Source organism: Passer domesticus, chromosome 5, assembly GCF_036417665.1.
Source record: "Passer domesticus isolate bPasDom1 chromosome 5, bPasDom1.hap1, whole genome shotgun sequence".
In the NCBI taxonomy this organism is placed as follows: Eukaryota; Metazoa; Chordata; class Aves; order Passeriformes; family Passeridae; genus Passer; species Passer domesticus.
The window spans coordinates 13,952,381-13,971,826 of NC_087478.1; the positions used below are offsets into that span (position 1 = coordinate 13,952,381).

Here is a 19,446-nt window from a genome sequence, read left to right on the forward strand (position 1 = left end):
GGATAACTGTTGGGAACAGTGACTTCTGTTTGCTACTTTCTTGCCTTTCTTTAGTTGGCTGCAGTCTGCCTCCCTTAACTCCTTGCTTTCCTGCTTTTTCAAAAGACAGGCATATGCAGTGCCATCCAATTGCAGGTGCATCATCAAGATCTGCTCCATATTGTGGCATCAGTTTATTTGAATTTATGAAGATAAAACATTAGTAAGAAGATTCCTACATAGAATATCTATGCCTAATAATTAAATATAATTGTTTTTTTAATATGTAAAGGATTAAAAGCACATTCAGAAATGTGATGAGCTTTTTCTTCTCAGGGGTGACTTTTTGTTTTTGAGAGGAGAAAGTAACTTACTTTCAGTACTATGAGAAAGTACCTTGTGTGAATACAGATCTGTTGTAGTGATTCTTTGACTTACCTAGGGATTTTGATCAGGAATTGAATTCATCTGGGCTGAGCTTTGCTGACATGAATTAGTATAACTAAATTAGGGACACTTGATGTGTTCCAGGGTACACAGGCAGAGACTTCAGACAGAAATTCAGTGGGATAGTGTTTTTTTTCTGGGTGGGTTGTCTGGTTTTTTTCCCCCTTGATATCTTCAATTCAATCTAAACACTGCATAAAGTTGTACTCCATATTCTTATGGAGTACAAAAGCCCTGCTCAAGAAGCCATGCCATAGTATTTTTGGACTGATGCTTGGTGTCTTTAATAAACAGCTTACACAAAAACTATTATTATATGTCAAATTCCTTCCTGCCCAGGAAGAATTTGTCTCAATGAGTGCCATAGAAATATTAAGGTGTGGGAGAGGAGATGAGGAAAGGTGCAATGGCAGGGAGAGCAAGTGGAGTGAGTTGGAAGTGTTTGGAGCAGGGTGCAGCCAACTGAATCCTCAAAAGAAAAGCCCAAGGTTAAATCTGAAGACAGCAGGTGCCTGCCACTCTTGTTCTGCTGGCACCAGATTCCTCCTCCTCCCTCGTCTGAAGAATTTTGTCATATGTGGCAACGTGAAGGAATTGACTGCATCTTTGGGTGGCATAATAGGAAGTTGTGCAGGTCACTTAATTTGCAGCTGCTCTGTCACCTATTGTCTTTGTAAGTTTCTATGTTTCACATCTTTTGGGAGCTGAGACATTTGGGTTTTTACAACTTTTGGTATGTGCCTTGCACAGATTTGTTAGTTGTTGGAGGAATTCTTTCTGAAAATGATGTGGTTTTTGTCTTTTTCTTCTTCTCAGCTTTACAATGAAGAAATTCTTGATCTGTTTGATACCACCCGTGATATTGATGCAAAGAATAAAAAATCAAATATTAAAATACATGAAGATTCAGCAGGAGGAATTTATACAGTGGGCGTTACAACCCGAACTGTGAATGGAGAATCTGAGGTGATTACTGGAAATAAATTACACTGTAACATGCCAAGTAGATTCTAAAAACGTTTGTATGCTTTGATGACTGTTTAAAAATAGAGGTCATGCTAGCTTATGTCTGTCTCCTGGGCAATTTAAGCATAAAAGCTAGTAAAAAAATTTATTTTCTTAATTCTTTGTAGCCTTAAATCTGATATATTTGATACTAAGTGCATATCACTTTCATTTAAAGCTAGGAACAGGTTTTTGTTCATAATACAGTTCTGCTGGGAGAATTTTGACATATATGTAAATCTGATCTCCCAGATCTTATATGTTATTTTTTCTTTGAAAGGAAAGCTTTGCATTTGGGTGATGTGAAATAAACTGGTATTTATGTACAAATAGTACCAGTATTGCTATTCACTGCAAATCTGAATAAAAATGTTAATGTACTTTACTAGGGTACAGTAAAGAGAGGAATACAAAGATTTGAGCATTTTACAGAAATCACAAGAAATACTTTTAGTTTAATGCATAGCAAAGAGAGAAATTTTAATCATAGAACATTTTTCCTTTAACCAGCAAGGGATGCAATGTGCTTGTTGCCTGTTTTCTAGATGATGCAGTGCTTGAAGCTGGGAGCTTTGTCTCGAACCACGGCCAGCACTCAGATGAACGTTCAGAGCTCACGCTCCCACGCTATCTTCACCATACACTTGTGTCAGACCAGGGTCTGTCCCGCCTTTAACGCCGTACGTATTTTTGCTGTTGGTAAACTTCTCTTTAGTAGCCGTTTTCCAAAATGGAGATAGTTTTGGCAGCCACTGCTATTTGAATTGCACTTAGTAAGGATGCTGTAGTCATCATAATGCTTGATGAATTTGCTAAGCATTATAATAATTTGATTTAATCTGTGCATATGTAACCATCCTCTAGCCAGAGGCAACCATAAATTGCAGACTCTTACAGGAACCTACCTATTCTCCTCTAGAGTTTTCTTTGGTATTTTGTTGCGACATATACAAATAAGAAAGTTAAAATATAATTTGTTTTTAATTGGGAAGGCACATTTAAGTGTCCTAGCAGTTAGTGGGTTTAAACTTGTAGTCAGCTAACTGAAACTGCTCAGATATTTCACATTAATTGTTGATATCCAATAAGGTGCAAGTGGAAAAGCATTAAGTTGTGAGTCTCAGTGTATGGATTTTAAACAGCTATGTGTTTGGGGTGCAGGTATTTTGTTAAATCTATACACTTGAAATTCAAACTGTGAATGAGCATGGAGCTCTTCTATAGAATATTCTGCGTGTGACTGTTCAGCTGTTAGTTGCTGTTGGGTGTATGTTGTAAAGCGGAGAGCTCTGAAGAAATCCATGTTACTGAAAACTACAGTACCTTCAGGGGGACTTAACTTGAATGTTCTTAAGGCCTTTTGCATATAATTTTTAAATATTACATACTATCTGGCTAGCGTCCGTCCCATAGTTACCACATTTTTAAGCATGTGGAACAGTGAATTGGATTTGCAGTGCTTTTTGGGGGGATTGCTTTTATTTTTTAATACTCCAAATAATAATTTACAGGCAAAACGAGTGTTCCTTCCTGGTCCTTTGTGGTATGTAGACCTGCTTTATACACCTGCTAGAAACACTTCTTTCTGCTTTCCATGCTGAAACTGTGGATTTGGTGGTGTGGTCAGCTGTCTTCACTTGGGAGGGATTGGCATCACACTCCAAGCCCACACAGGGCACTTCATTCACTGCGTGGTGACACTGCTTGGAAGTTTTTGTTGCAAACTGTCTACTGGAGAGTGAGAAGTCATCTGGGGGCCTGTGTCCTGCAGGCTGTTGGCACAGCACCCCCTGTGCTGGTGCACTTGCAGCCTTCCCCGCCAGCTGAGCTGCCCCAGGGGACTGTTGCCTGGCTCTGCCTGTGTTTTTACAGAGGCTTGTGTTAGAGGAAGAGGTGGCCATCTTCTACCTTATGTCAAACTGTTTTGTTTTTGCTTTTTTAGGAGATATGCACAAGATAATCTGACTGTGGAACTGGGCATTTCTAAATCCTTAATTTTTTAAGACAGCACCTTCTTCTTTCCCTGTATTGTTTAGGAGAGTAGAGGACAGACCTGACACTGTCCTCTGAACACTCCTGGAATCTAAATTAATACAAGCTATTATTGGGTGGCCAGGAGAGATGTAGCTCAAGTTTCTGTAGACAACAGTTTTGGGAGACCTTTGTTACTAGGGCAACGCAGTTTCTCCTTCTCGGATGACAGCCTTGGCCGTGCCCGCTCTGTGCGCGCTCGCCTGTGCCCAGGGCTGGCAGGCAGCCAGGGCTGCAGTGCACAGACATGCTCCTGGGGCTCTCTTCACACCAGCCATGCTTCTGGGAAGTTTCTGGATGCACATTTCACTTGCTAAATGAGGGAGAGTGAAGGGATGCATTAATCATGGCTCTGAGGATTGGGACTAAGAGTGTGGTCCCCAGAGTGTAAACATCAAAATAGCAGAAATAATGATTCCTGGCCTAGTGGAAGTGGCACAGTTCCCGTTCTCTTCTGTTATTGCTGCAAAAGGATGCATGAAATATTTAACTACCATCAGAAGGGTTTGGTCTGCAGAGACCTGTATTATTATCGTTTGCAGTAGCGAAGGGAGCTGTAGGCTGGCTGGCCAAGGACATAAAGGTCAACACAGAATACCTGAGCGTCTGTGTTTGGCTTTTTGATTAGGTTGGGGTTTGTTTGTTTGTTTTTGTTTTTTAAGGTTTTTCTGGGTTTTCTATGCTTAATGTGATTAGAAATTCCCAATAAAGCTTGTAGTTCGGGCTGTGAGAGTTTGTCATGAATCCAGTATACGCTTGATATATGCTTATTATCTGACACCATGCCAAGTTAGTAGAAATTGCCCTGCAATGGGTGCCTTACCAGTAAGGTAAAGAAATGAGATATTTAAGGATTTTTCTCATTGTGTTACTTTACTGACAATAAATCTAACTACACTCATAGTAAAATAAAAGTGAAAGGTAGAATGAAACTAATTGACAGAAAAAAAAAGTTTGGGATTGTCTAATGAAAAAGGATAATTTTCCTGCTGTGCTTTGGGATGTGAAATGTAAAGAGGCTGAGGCTGTGGTGCCTGCCCCAGTGCAGTGTGTTCCTGGGCACACTCCTTACACTGACAGAGGCTTGCAGCAAGTGCCAGTCATTACCTGGGGGAGCAAGGTGGAAGGGAGAAAGGAACCTCTTCATGTTCCCTCTACTGTTCTTTCTTGTTTGCTGGGGGAGTCAGACATGCTAGTGGAATACTGACTGCTAGGAGAAATAGTTTCCAACAATAATTCATAATGTAAGTTGAAAAATCATCCCACAGGGAGGCTGGTGATGGGGTTTAGAAAGATATAAAATCAAAATATATTTCAGCCATTTGGCAGATTTATGAATTAGCTGGTTCTGGTGATTTTGTGCGGCAATAATGTACTTAAAGTTTTCTTTTTTTTTAATCAGTTTCCTTTGACAATCAATTCAAGAGTGCATTTTAGGAGAGACAAATTTGTTGCTCACCCTGCTGGAGACTATTTTAATAGGTGTTTCCCCTCATTTCTTCATCAAGAAGCAATGGTAGCTTGTACTTACAGTAATTCATAATCACATGCATCTGGAACTGGGTCTTTGAGAATTATGTGTTAGTGTATATGATTAAAATGGAGATAGTATGTTTCAAAATACTGTTGTTAGAAAGAATAAGGAGATGGTCATAGTAAAGAGGTAGTTTTGTAAATAATTGTTGATTGAACTTTGCAAATGTTAATGTGAAAGATCTCTCCAATTTTTATGGGTTCTTCTTTGCTTCAGGATAATGCCACTGATAACAGGATAATATCTGAATCTTCTGAGATGAATGAATATGAAACACTTACTGCCAAGTTTCATTTTGTTGATCTGGCGGGATCTGAAAGGTTAAAGCGGACAGGAGCTACAGGAGAAAGGGCAAAAGAAGGCATTTCCATCAACTGTGGACTAGTAAGACTATACAATATAATGTAAAACAAACCCAGGCAAAACACTTAGAAATGAAATTCATAGCTTATAGCTTAATTTTTTTTTGTCTGTGTTCTGGCTATTTTTTAATTAACTATGTTAAATTAAGTAATTTTTAAATTAAATGTATTTAGTGTTTTTGTTAATGTTGAACTGCACTGAAATATAGAGTGGTGATTATCAGTGGAGATTGTAGTTTCATGTCTTTGTTTTGTGCACCATGGCTATGTGGAGGCTTTGTGCAACTCTTTTAAATAAGACACAAAAATACATGTCTGTTCTATATGTGAAAACATGTCTCATTTTTTTGGGCTATTGTGCAGTACCAGTTTTCTGGGGTATTGTTCAATTAGAATTTTCTGAGTTATTCTCTTGCCATCGTGACATTGGTTATTTTCTGTAGTTCTGGTTATATTACATGGAAGAGAAAGAATATTAAGTTAAATTTCATCACTGACATAAGCACAAAGCCAGCAGGATTTGGGGGATCCAGATGACATAATTGTGTCCTTAACAAAGAGCACATAAAGTGCATGAAGGTGAAAATCAGTTTGATGTAACGAATATAAGATCACAGAACTTTTATTTACAGTGAAGTCCAGCCCTCTGTTTTGTGGAACAGATTGAAAGTGTTTTAAATCCTTCAAAAAAAGCAGGGTGTGTGCAGTTCTTCATCTGCTGGTGGCAGCTGCAGCATTTCCAAAGCAAGAACTTGCAGTACAGGGCGCCACCTAAAGCAAAATCCTTCAGTTTGACTGAAGAGTGTGCAGCTCCACATAAAAATAATTTCACAGCCAAAGGTCTGATTGTTAATAAACATGCATTAGATCCTTTTAGTAATGGAACAGGATGGCCATGTGATAGCCTTTAATTTCAAGCTTAAATGCTCAAATTCTTATCAGATGATTTTTGCTTTATAACTATAGAGGTATTAAATTCTGGGTTTTTTTCTTTCATATAAATGCCCCATATTTAATTCTAAATGTAGCATAAAGCAGATCATGAAAATTAATTTTAAAGAAGCTATAGCTACTGTTAGAGGTAGAGATCAACTTTAATTATCATCCAGAGCAAATATTTGTTAGATTAAGTAGTACCAAATTTAGTTTGTGCCTGACATGAGATACTATTAGTGCATATGAATTGTGCTAAGCCACAATTCCACATTGGCACTTCCAGGTACCAGACTGTAAGTTATCCAATGCACTGTTGAAAATACAAAAATTTCTAAATGTAAAATACAGAAATCTTTGGAAATACTTTTATGCTAACTGTTGTGAGTATGTTAGTTTTCTCACAGTATGCTGACTCCAGTTTATAGGTGTTTTAATATAAATCTACACAGGAGCTGATTCTGACTTGTGTGTTATGTGATTTGGTGTTTTATAGCTGGCACTTGGCAATGTAATTAGTGCACTGGGAGATAAAAGCAAGAAGGCAACTCATGTACCATACAGAGATTCAAAGCTTACAAGGCTGCTTCAAGACTCTCTTGGGGGAAACAGGTATGAAAATTGGAACATTTTATGTATTTCATTGTGAATGAGCATGAATGAGAACATAATCTGCAGAAAGTAAAATGAACATTAAATGACAATGAAAGTCTTGTTGGAGGAAGATTCTGGAGATAAATTGTTGTGCAAATAATGCTGTCAATGGAAGGGAAAGATTTTAAAGAGGATTTTTGTGGTGTTCTTTTCAGTGCTATTGTTATTTTGCTAGGCATGAAGCTTTAGATTACTTACAAGTTACTATTTTCGAGGAAGTTCATCCCATGAAAATATCTCTAGATTGTAGATAGTACAAATGGTAGGTTTTGTTTACAGCACATTTTAAAGCTGTAAAGCTGATGAGTTTCTACCTTAGAGGTTGTTTTTTTTGTCGTTGTTGCTTTGTTTTTCAAATGTCAGTGAATTGTTTGCTCTGACTGCCATGCACAGGACCTTGGAGTCAGTTTACCACCCACAGTCACTTCCATTGTTTTGGAGATTATGTATCTCAGTTTATGATGCATCTGTTTTGTTACCTGATGTTGGATTGCAACCTAATAAAAACAAAGTAGTTTTCTCCTTTCACCAGGGTTTGTATTAATCCATTTTTATACATTCTGCACATACAGTGGAGGGAAACTTTGACCTCTGAAGGCTTTATATAAAGAAACATTAACAAATGTATTAAAATAATACAGATTTTGTGTTTGCAATGCTAACATGTACAAATATAAGAGGGGCCACACAGTATATTTTAGTAAGGTAGTACTCTCATTCTTTTATGTGATCCAATATGTCTGGCTCCTATGTCTGTTAACGTAGGAAGGTTTTTCACAAAGGAGTAGGGAGAAGTGGAGGAAAATTCTCAAACTGTTGTGATGCTCTTCAGAGAGAGAACTTCAGTAACAAGTTGAAGCACTGCAGTGTGAGAGAAAGGAGAGCCAGAAGAAACAAGTAAAATAAGGACTGGAAACTTTTAAAAGTGCAAAAGGGAGGAAGAAACTCAAGAATTACAAACAAATCAGCAGAAATCAAACAGCATAGCTCTGCTAAGCTCTTTCTGCAAATAAAAGCAAAAAGCACTTTATTAAATTTATCAAATACACCAGCTATTGAGCATGTTTTTTTCAAACTCTTCTAAAATCGGCCTTTTGTAGAAATACTGCCTTGACTTTAAAATTTTTCACGTCTCACAGCTCCGCGGCTCCCCCCCGTGTTCTTCAGGAGCAATCACAGAGTTTATTTAGTGTGCGATGGGGGCCGGCAGCCGAGCCCCGCACAGACGCTCCCTCCCTGCCCCGGGAGAGATCACCAGGGAGAAAAGTCAGGGTTTGGCATAAGAGCACTTGGTTACCTAAAGCAAAAGTCGCATATGCAAGCAAAGCAAAGGAAATCATTCACTTGCCATGGGCTGGCAGGTGTTCAGCCATTCCCAGGAAAGCAGGGCTCCATCGTGCCTTACAGTGACTTGGGAAGACAAATCACACAGAATCACAGAATTTCTAGGTTGGAAGAGACCTTCAAGATCATCGAGTCCAACCCATCCTATCTTATACCTCAACTAGGTCATGGCACTAAGTGCCACATCTAGTCTCCTTTTAAACACATCCAGGGATGGTGACTCTACCACCTCCCTGGGCAGATGATTCCAGTGTTTGACCACTCTTTCTGTGAAAAACTTCCTCCTTAGGTCTAACCTGTATCTCCCTTGGCGCAGCTTGAGACTGTGTCCTCTTGTTCTATCTGTTGTTGCTCGGAGAAAGAGACTGACCCCCAGCTCACTACAGCCGCTCTGAACATCCCCCTTTCGTCTCATTGCCCCAGCTTCATATGCTGAGCGCAATTCCGTATGGGATGGAATATCCCTTGGGCCAGGAGGGCTCAGCTGTCCCGGCTGTGTCCCTTGTGCACCTGCTGGTGGGGCAGCTGAGGAGCAGAAAAAGCCCTGACACTCTGTGAAAGCCCTGCTCAGCAGCATATCTGCATCATGGACCCATAGTAGGTGTTTCCAGCACAAATCCAAAATGGTTGCTGTGAAGAAAATTAACTCTATCCCAGCCAAAACTAGCTCAAATGTACAGATAGCAAATGCTGCCCCAGAATGTTTTTAATGATACTTGTATGTATTCTTTTTTCTGATTGATGAGAATTATGTGGATGCCTTCCTTCCCCCCATTTTTTTTTGTGTGGGACTTACATGCTGAGACATCTCAAATCAGCACTTTGCTGTTAAGGAAGACTTTTCAATATATATATTTATATATAAAACCCTCACATTTTTAATGGTTTCCTGTCTGGGCTTTGGCAATCAAAATACATGGCAAAGCTAAATTTTAACAAATACTGCAGTTTTTTCTTCTGGACAATCAGATTTAGATTTCTTTATGCCTATTCTGTAGTTTTCTAAATTCCACTCTGAGTGTAACTGTCCACATTATTGTTTCTCTATTAACAAATACTTACAGAAATTTACTAGTAATGATTTGGATTAGGATGTAGTAAATACTGAGTTAACAGTGATGAAAACATTGTATCACTTCACTATTCTCACAATAATCCTTATTTTAAGTGTAATGCTGTGACAGTTCTGAAGCAGCACTTAAATATTAATGTTTCTTGAATTATTCAAATAAAATATGGAGCATTGGTGTTTTAAAAGAGATGTTATAATGTATAATGTAAAAAATTGAAACCTTCCTAACTTCAGGAGCAGGGGGAGCAATTTAAAGAAATGGTGACATAAAGGAGGTAGAACAATGTCAAAAAACCTTAGTCCATTTTACAATTCAGATAGGAAACTGGAGTTCAAGTTGTTCAGTTTTCAAGATGGACACATGGCAGAACCAGTCCTCTGAGATTTAGAAAAGTAAGTGCATTCTCAATGTCAGAATCAAAAAAATTGTTCCTAATCTTGCATGGCTGTATCTTGAGGACTAAAAGAATTTGGAGAAGTGAACAAAGGTACAGGTGAGAACTGAGGAAGAGTTGCTGAAAGGTGTTTTTTTTTTTGTAGCCCCAGGCTAGTTGCTCTTTCTGGCTTAGTTTCCCAGTGTGTATGGTGAATATAATAGTTTGCCTCTCAGAGTGTTGCAGGGATTCATTCATTTGTTTCAGTCTGAAATTATAGAAAGTGAAAATCAGAATCCAGCCTGCCTGATGTAGATAATGCTCCTTTGCCCCAGAGACAATTCTCTCTTCCTAACTTACCTATCCAAGTTGTGACATACAGTGGAGAAGCAAATTCCTTTAAAACTTGCAGGAATGTACTCAGTCCATCAAATGCAGATGTTCTGCCCTTTCTGTTGAGAATTTAGGCAATGTATGCACCTTCTGCAGCTGGAAGTCTGGTTCTGACCTTCTAGGCTGTTCTTACCTGACATGAAATGAGCGTGCTCCAGGGATTGAGGGAAGGAACTGTTGAATGATGGAAGCACTTGGTTGGAGTGAAAATTGTTTTGGGTTTTTTTTAGTTCATTTGTCCTACTAGTTCCTACTGGTCTATCTGCTTGATCTTTCATTTGGAGCATGGACTGTGTTCTCATCCTGCAATAATATCCCAAGAAGGGATGGCTAGGGGATGTTGTAGGAAACTGAAAGGAGGATGGTTGTTCATAGGCCTCTTGGGCCCAGAGCTCACGTCCTGCTGCTTTTTGTCGCAGAAAGTTGCTCTAAGCAGTGGTGTTATGAAATGTGGTACAAATACAGTTATAGACACAGAGTGCTAAGGGTAAACCCTTGTTTTGGGCTTCTGCTGGACAACAGCAGATAACTCGCAGTGGAGAACTCAGCTGGTTCAGAACCTGAGGTAGAGAACAGGCACATTAGACACAAATGGACAGGTGAGATGAGCATTTGGGCATCTTGCAGATGAAGTAGGTGAACAACTCAGGAATTACAGTAGGCAGTCCTGACAGCTGCATGATCCAAATCAATGTCCAGGAATTTAGGTTGGGTATAAATTCCTTAATCTCGGTTTATGTATGATTAGACAAATGTTTGAGAAACATTTCTGGAAACACCCTTTAATTTCTTTTACAATTTTATGTATGAAACAAGTAATGATCTAATATCTCCTATTCCATGCTAAGGAGATACAAGACCTGCTGACCTTTGTGGTTCACAGTTTGGAGTGAGCTAGATGCAGAAATATTTTCACAAATACTGTAAAGTTGCTACTCTTGTTTCACCTTGTGCCTGTGAACCTGTTAGCTTCTCTCTGCTCTTTTTCTCCTTGGTGTGTAATGCTGACTTGTGTTTCTGACTTGCAGTCAAACACTCATGATAGCATGTGTGAGCCCTTCAGATCGAGACTTCATGGAAACTTTGAACACACTAAAGTACGCCAACCGGGCACGGAACATCAAGAACAAGGTGATGGTTAATCAGGATAGGGCCAGTCAACAAATCAATGCTTTGCGCAGTGAGATTGCACGGCTGCAGATGGAACTCATGGAATACAAAACCGTAAGTTTGTCCTCTTAGGATTTCTTCTGCTTTAAAATGTTTAGAATTCCACAGGGTTTTTTTAAATCCTGTTGACTATTTCCACTTCATATGCTAAAAACATTGGAAAAGCAGCCCCGATGTAAACAACACTTAATTCCAGTGATTATCGGATGTTTTTAGAAAACATAGATTGTATCCCCAAAAAAAGAGATGTCTGCAAATGTCAGTGATATTTACTGATGATGCATGCTGTTTGCTTTTTGAAAGGCAACAAGAAAGTCACTTCCAAATCAAAAATGACCAAACCACAACTTAGATTGGTGCATAAGTGAATGTGTACATTTATTGTGTGTTGCTTTTGAAAGCTTCCGAGATGGCTAAAACAGTTTGTTTTAAAAATCCAGTCTCAAGTATGTAAGACAAATGCTCATGCCTGTTTCTTCCTGCAGTTTATTCAGTGTTTTGAGCAATAAAGGACGTTACTGAACAGGATCACTATTTGCTCTTCTCGAGCTAGTATTCTGATTTGATAACTATCTTCTCATTTTTTAACCTCTTCAAGAACTTGTATTTCAGACTAAAGTGGAATTATATGAAACCCAGATGCTAAGGCGTTGGCCCAGTCTTTTGAAAACTGTCACCTTATCATTGTTTTAAACTCTTTGAGAGATTATCCTGTGCTATGAGTGTCTGCTTGGAATTCTAAGTCATCTGTGAATTGTTTTTACTAACTTAGAATTCTTTTTAAGTGTAGGTCAGCCTTGACCGGTAACAAAATATTTTTACTTTCTTGAAGGGTAAAAGGATTATAGATGAAGAAGGCGTTGAAAGCATCAATGACATGTTCCATGAGAATGCAATGCTGCAGACAGAAAACAACAACCTGCGTGTTAGAATTAAAGCAATGCAAGAGACTATTGATGCTCTTAGAGCCAGAATAACGCAGCTTATGAGTGACCAGGCCAACCAAGTGCTAGCCAGGACAGGTATGCTGTGAATGTGCATAAACTGCTTCAGAAGTTCATAAACTTAAATTAATTATATGTTCTTGCTTCATTGATCCCTTGAAATGAAATTATGCCTTTTTATTAGCAATGTAGGACCTCCTTTGGCAGGGATAGGCCCCCATATGATTATTTCTTCTGTTTCTGGAGTCCTCTTTAAATAATACAAATAGTTTGATGCCCTGATTTGACCATCCGTTTAGAAATGTGAACAAGAGGAAACATGAATTAATATTTTTGTATAGAAACTATTTGTATGCTTAGCTCCTGTGGCGGTCTAACAATCAGTAAATTTGACTCCAAATTAAACTTCAAATGAATAATTTTGATTTAAGCATTGTTAAAATGCTAACATGTGCACATATTAGCACATTGTTAAAGTGCTAATATGGAAAACAAGTTACATATGATAATCACGTGAGAGGAACAAAAAATGTAACTCAGTTTAAGAAGGAAAGCTATTTTACAAATAAGCTAACATTTACATATGTAGCCCATGTGACTGTTTCCCTTTGCCTTGTGCCTAATAGCTCTTTTCAGATATTTATACTGCTACCACCCTTTCTTAATCTTTCTCTTCCCTCTTTCCCCTTTTCTCTCTGCCCTTCAAAGGGGAAGGAAATGAAGAAATTAGCAACATGATTCATAACTATATCAAGGAAATTGAAGATCTCAGGTATTTGCATTATATGTATTTGGACAGTTTTTGTTTAAGAAAATACTAGAAGTGTTAGCAATACTTCAGCTGTTTTCCTGTGTGGGGATTACGTTAGGAGAGTGGTCCTTCAGCTTCTAAGACCATCTGGATGCAAAAATGTAAAACATTAGAGAGCAAACTGACAATAGAAATGAGAGTAATATGTTGCCTAAATTGTGGTGATAACTTCATATTGTTTCACTAAGGACAGTGAAACTTAGAACACTTCTTTTATAACTTTATAACCTTGTATAAAAATGATAGCATTGAGAAATTGTTTAAAAAATATCTTCTTAAAAAATAATTACTTTTAAAATTCAAAAAATCTTAAATATTTTAGATATTTTTATTTATGTATGTCTTGGACATATACCATGAAAAAAATTATTTGGCCTATCCTCAGTTTACCTTAGAGCTTTTGTGTAGCTTTCGTGTACTATCTATATTCATAAAGCATGTTCAGGTTTGTATCTGTGTGTATATGTATATCTGTGTGTATGTTCATACAGTCATATTTTCATGTATTCTGTCAAGGTTATATGATATATGTACAGTATATATAACCATTGTATAAAATGGTATTTTAAAGGAATTCACTACGTTGTATTTTTTTAGACTTCACCCTGGTTTGTAGTTTCTTTTTAGACAGAATGTAGTGCATTGAAGCTACACAGGCAAGAGTGTACAGGTCATGTACTGGCAATAGTTGTAATTAATGGTCTACAATTCTTCCTTGTTTTGTTTTTTATTAGAGCAAAATTATTAGAAAGTGAAGCAGTGAATGAAAATCTCCGACGCAACTTGTCCAGAGCCTCATCGAGAGCCACATACTTTGGTGGACCATCAGCATTTTCTGCTTCTATGCTTTCCTCAGAGAAGGAGACAATGGAAATTCTAGATATAGCCAAGAAAGATCTAGAAAAGCTGAAAAAAAAAGAAAGGAAAAAGAAAAAGAGGTGGTGTATGAATTATAATGCTATTTGTTTTCTTTTTCTTAGTAAAAAGGCCTATTTATTTAAATTACTGAGACTTAAAAAGGCTTTTTGTGTGGGTTTGGACCCTAAACAGCTGTTCCTTCAAACCCTTTTACATGTTGAAGTTAGTTTTTCTTTTGCATCTTTTCTTCCAGTGAAGTGTGCAGTATTTGTAGACTGTCTCCTTTGTAATGAACTTTTCTGCATAATTATGCATAATGATAAAAGCACAGGTGCGCTCTCTAAATTTTGATGTTTTTAAAAACTTCTTCTAAAATTCACCTGAAATTTAACAGAAGTTTGAAAAAAATTAAGTATTTTTTTAAACTCTGTCAAAACTGAAACAGCTTTCTGAAGAAAAGATATTTTGAATAGCTGGGGTTTCTTTGGTAGCTGTTGAAATGGCTTCTTTTGTTTTATCTTTTCCTTCTATGAATGTTTTTTTAATTTGAGGCTTCCTAATTCTCTGCAACATCATGCTTTGCTGTTTTTTTTTGCTGTCCAACTTCTCATCTACTAAAATCCTCATAGAAATTGACATAAATGCTGTTTAAATAGCAGTTAGCACAGCAAGGCTTTGTGTACTCAGACTTTGTATCCATTAGAAATCTTTCTGTTTTAGGAGAAATTTTTCATGTATCTGATCTGTTACTCTTTTAAATAATGATCCTTCAGACTTGTACAAGTTCAGAGTAAAACTATAACAGTTTAAGCTTGAAATAGTCAAAGTATATGAGGATCAGTAATATCTTTAATTTCGGGTCCCATATCTATAAATCCGTTCACCACACAAATGTGGGTTGCTTTTAGAGATCAGTCATTTCAAGTACAACTAGATTCTTTGCATTTAATTTTTCAGGAAGCTCTTAGACTTTTATGGGGATTTTGATAGATTTTGTCTCATTTTTGTAGGAACTTGAGGGGAAGATGGAAGTATTAAATAAAATCAGCAGAATGTTCTGTCCTCTCTTCAGCCAAGCACTTCAGTATGTCTTTAACTTTAAATGCAGGAACAAAGAAATTTGATTTTGTGTTTTTTAACACATTTTAAAATCAAGCATGCATTTAGCTACATGCTTAGATAAGCCTCAGTTGTTAGGTTGTGTTTTTGTGGTTTGATTTTGTTTTGCTTTTTTTGATAGCCAGTCATGCTTTCTCACACCAAGAAAATAATATTATGATGGGACGGCCAAGTAGTCTGATCCAAAAGTAGGGACTACTTACCATAAATGATTTTTGAGGTCAGTTTTGAATCCTAGCTTTATAGAATTAAAGAGTGTTGAAAAAACTAAAGTTGGAAGAGGCCTCTTGATGGCTCTATCTTAAAGTGGGCCTTGTGCTCTATAAAATGGGGTCATACTCTTCAAAGTGCTGCTGAGGTTTGAATTTATCTACTGGCCTATCTGCAGACTGCTTTGTAATGGAGAAATTTCTGAGGTGCATGTGTTGGGAGGAAAATTCCTTAGATGCTAAGAAATGTTAGAATTTGAGGGATTATACATTGTCATTCTTGCTATCTGTAGAGTGCTTCTATGCAATTAGTGAAAAGTCTGTGTTGAGGTTATATCACTGTGAATTTTTATTCTATTGAAATTTCAGGAATTGTCAGTGTATACATTAATCTAATGCGCAGACACTTGCCATGCAGTTTGATCGGGATTCTTTGTTATAATTCCATCTTCTACAGGCATTTAGTTACATTTACTCTACTATTTCTTTTTAGTGTTGCCTTTTTAAAGTTATCTAACTAGCATTTTTCTATTTAAATGGGATTGGTAAGCCTAGCTACTAGTTCTGCCCCATCTGCTGCCTTTCTTGGTCTTTTGTTTCCTGTGTCTGGGTCAGTATGACAAGAGGTGCATAATTTAAAATATATACAGCTTATTTAAATTTTTGTGAGGTAGCCTGAAGGTCTAAGAGCAAGGTTCTGAATGAGCAGCAGGTATATAGTGTTAAATATCTTAATAATATTAATAATAATAATATAAATATCTTAAGTAGCCTTAATAAACACCTGTCATGAAGTTTATTGTAATCAGTTTACACAGCAGTAATATTTTGCTTACTGATTGGAATATCCCACAGTGTGGCTTAATGTGACTTACCCACTAGAAGCCCCTGAGCAAATCTTCCACATTCCTTTCAGTTGTTAGTTAACCCTACATAGGTGGTAACCATTTCTGACTGTTTTCTTTTGACTCCCCTAACCTTAACTAAACTAAATTAGTGATGAAAATTACATGGGGTTCAGCTTGCTAGCTCCTAGCTGATGCCAAAGGAAGGTGGTAGGCAGTATGAGGTGAAAAGGCAGCAAAAGCTCTTGCTTGAAATTTGTCATAAGGGGAAATGAGGAATTTCAGTAGTTGATGAATTTTAAGCCATCTCTGTGCTTACATATGTCATGCAGACTTTTTTTACTGGTAAATTCACATTTATTCAAGAGAAAAAAGTGCAGGCAGAAATACTAACATATTGTCCATCTCATTGCTTTTGGTGCATGTTTTTTGTTAATTTATTAAAAAATAACAAGAAATTATTGACATGTACTTTCTGAATCCCAGGAAAATAAGCTGCAGTTTTCTACTTTTTATTTAAAAACATACAACAAAACCCAAACAAAAACATGAATGCAGTTTGAACATTTTTTGCTATTAATTATATTCAGAATATATTATTTAGAATATATATATTATTCTACATATATTATATAATATATATTATTTAGAATATATATATATATAATTAATAATAAAAAGTTTTCTTATTCTTACTTTATATTACAATATGTTATCAGCATATATAAAACTAGTACATTGTTTTTTTCCCTGATATGTTCCTGAGAATATATAACTTTGGGTCAGTGGGAGTATTTGCAATTTTCAGTATTTTACCAGCTGGTTTTAAGTAGAGAAAGAGAAGAAATATTTTTCTAGAATTGAGATATTTTCTTAATCCATTATTAGAAATAATTTGCAAAGTTAAATATATTGTCTAAAATTTCTTCTTTAATGTAACTTGAATTTACTTGTTATCAGTGGCAAATTAGTTAACCTACCCATGATTCTTTTTTGTTTTCTGTTTACTTTCCAACTGTCCAGGATGTATTGCCTTTTTACTACTTGTTGTCTCTTGATGATATCTTTTAAAATTTCATTTTAAACTCCGCAAGCTCATATATATCATTTTTTTACCTTCTTATCACTTTTGCTTTTCACTGTCTGGTTTGTCTTTCATTGGCTTGGCCTTCCAATACTGTACCTCGTGCTTTTGAAGGCTACAGAAACTTGAGGAAAGCAGTCAAGAAGAAAGAAGGTTGGAATATTTCCCAGGTTTTTAATTACCTGTCATTTCAATTAACTGGTTGTCATACATGAAAAGAAGTTGGGCAGGTTCATAGGTACTTCAGGAGTAGTTAATTTTCAGATTTCTTTCCTGGGTTTTCACTTTCAGCTATTGTTTTAACTGGAAGAAAGCTCTGTTGTGGAATTGAGGTTGACTCTGGCGTTACACAGGGTTGAGCAAGCTTTTGTGGGGAGGTGGCATTCCTGTTGAATTGTTTTCTTTCTTGCATGGTCTGAGTGAAATGAAAGGCAGGAGGCAGGTGCAGTAGCACATACAGTATGAAATGTCTAGCAGGCAGTATATGACAGTAATAATTTTGGCATGTGAGATCAAGAGTGTCTTGTACCATCACACCTCACTCAAGTCTGCTGCTTTGGTTTCTGAAAATGTGACGAAAGCCTTGGTCGTTCCTCCCATTCTGCTTCAGCCAAACCAGTAGATGAATAGTCATTCACAGAGCAGTTAAACTGAGGGCTCTAAAAAGAGAACTATATCATGATTAAAAGTGAAACCAAAGGAGCTTTTATTTTTCTGCTATTTTGATCCAAAAAACCCACCCACTGAATCAATGCACGTGATGTGAATCCACAGACCAGTAGCATACACATTAAGCAGTACAATTCTACCTGGGAGAGCTGCTGGCTCTCCTCCTCCCTGTCTCTCCCCTTAGGCAGAACACAAATTCTCTGTAGTATTTAGTTCTGTACTGAGTGGAAGGGAAACTGGGGGTTTGCCTCAATTTGCATGAGGATTGCAGCTAAGATCCATTATCTTTTAGGCTTAATAACCAACATAGAACATGTTCTGGTTTGAGGGAGAGGAGAATCTGTGGAATTGAGATTGTATGACACAGTGTTCCCTGTTAGGCATTTTTTTGTGTACAAATCTGGTTAGATTTTTAAATTCCAGCATCCCCAGCTGCTGCATGGATTCAGATGGTCCAAACAAAAGCTTTCTGCCTTGTGCATGGTCAGCTCATAACTGGTAATGAGTGGGGCAGAAGGGAATCAGCATTAAATAGATTAAAAAGTAATACAACAGAAAATCATGTGTACACAGCATTGTGTTACTCAACAGGCACTTTTTAGATTGGAGCTTTGTTTTAAAGATGTCACTAACCAAATCATAGTGTCTCAAATCTATTGTCTATTTCTTGTCCCTGCACTGAGTATTGAATTTGCCCAAGAGTTTGATCGTGAATCTGAGCTCCTCTTGGTATCAGTGGAGAAAGATGTGCATTTCTAGTTTCTGTGCCTTGTCAGTGACAGCACAACTTGCCAAACTTTTAGGCAGCTGATGTTAGTTGAGGTGGATTCCACATTATGCAGTCCTAACCACATTTTTTCATTAGTAACCTGTGGTGTCTACCTCTATTCTGTCACAATTTCCCATCCATGGGAGCTTTGGGTTTTGTACATGTAGCACTAGAGGGTGATACCCGGTCTGTGAGAACTTGCAGAGTGCCATTAATTTTTTGTTTTATATTTGCATGTGATGTCTTAAATGTGCACTTAAAAATGTTAAAACTTGCCCTAAGGAGTAACACACCAAACATTTAGAACAAAATAAAAAAAACCCTTTTGTAAACCCTTTTTATTGTTGTATCAGTGACTGTTTTGAGCATTCCCTTTATGTCAAAGTAGATAACTAATTGAAAAAGTATAAATTACGATAAATTAGGATATTGTTTAAGGCTTATACATAAATTTTAAGACTATTCTAAGTACAGTAGGCTCTGTTGTAGCTTGAAAGTGTAGGAATGCCTGTAATGTATGTTGTACTTGCACACAATGTTATTTTATTGTTTTGTAAAAGCTACTCTGGGTACACTGCAACTTCCATGCAAAATGAGTACTGCTGTAGTATATGGATATGTGTATTCTGTTTGTCCCAGTTGTGCAGTATGCTGGAACAATGTGCTAATCATTACTATTACCTTGCAAACCAAGATTAAGAGTAATTAGGCATTATTTCATTATCTGCAGAAGTTTGGAAGTTGTGTTTTGCCCATGCCCAACACCTGTACATTTTTCTAACTACACTTTGTTTTTCATCTTTATTTGGAATAATGACTTACTGGTTTGGGGGATGGGAA

The 19,446-nt window shown here is 37.1% G+C and overlaps 1 protein-coding gene across 9 annotated transcripts in view; it reads left to right on the forward strand.

Moving 5' to 3' along the window:
• Positions 1–19,446, forward strand: part of KIF21A (kinesin family member 21A) — an 86,542-nt gene that overhangs the window by 32,263 nt on the left and 34,833 nt on the right. For 5 of the 9 annotated variants that reach the window (XM_064422077.1, XM_064422080.1, XM_064422084.1 and 2 more), the window contains exons 4-12: positions 1,243–1,392; positions 1,977–2,111; positions 5,213–5,380; positions 6,788–6,903; positions 11,157–11,352; positions 12,131–12,320; positions 12,951–13,014; positions 13,788–13,991; positions 17,283–17,321. In XM_064422077.1, coding sequence (XP_064278147.1) covers positions 1,243–1,392; positions 1,977–2,111; positions 5,213–5,380; positions 6,788–6,903; positions 11,157–11,352; positions 12,131–12,320; positions 12,951–13,014; positions 13,788–13,991; positions 17,283–17,321 — 1,262 coding nt within the window. The remainder of the gene's footprint in view (positions 1–1,242; positions 1,393–1,976; positions 2,112–5,212; positions 5,381–6,787; positions 6,904–11,156; positions 11,353–12,130; positions 12,321–12,950; positions 13,015–13,787; positions 13,992–17,282; positions 17,322–19,446) is intronic. The other 4 variants (XM_064422079.1, XM_064422086.1, XM_064422081.1 and 1 more) reach the window with 1 other exon arrangement.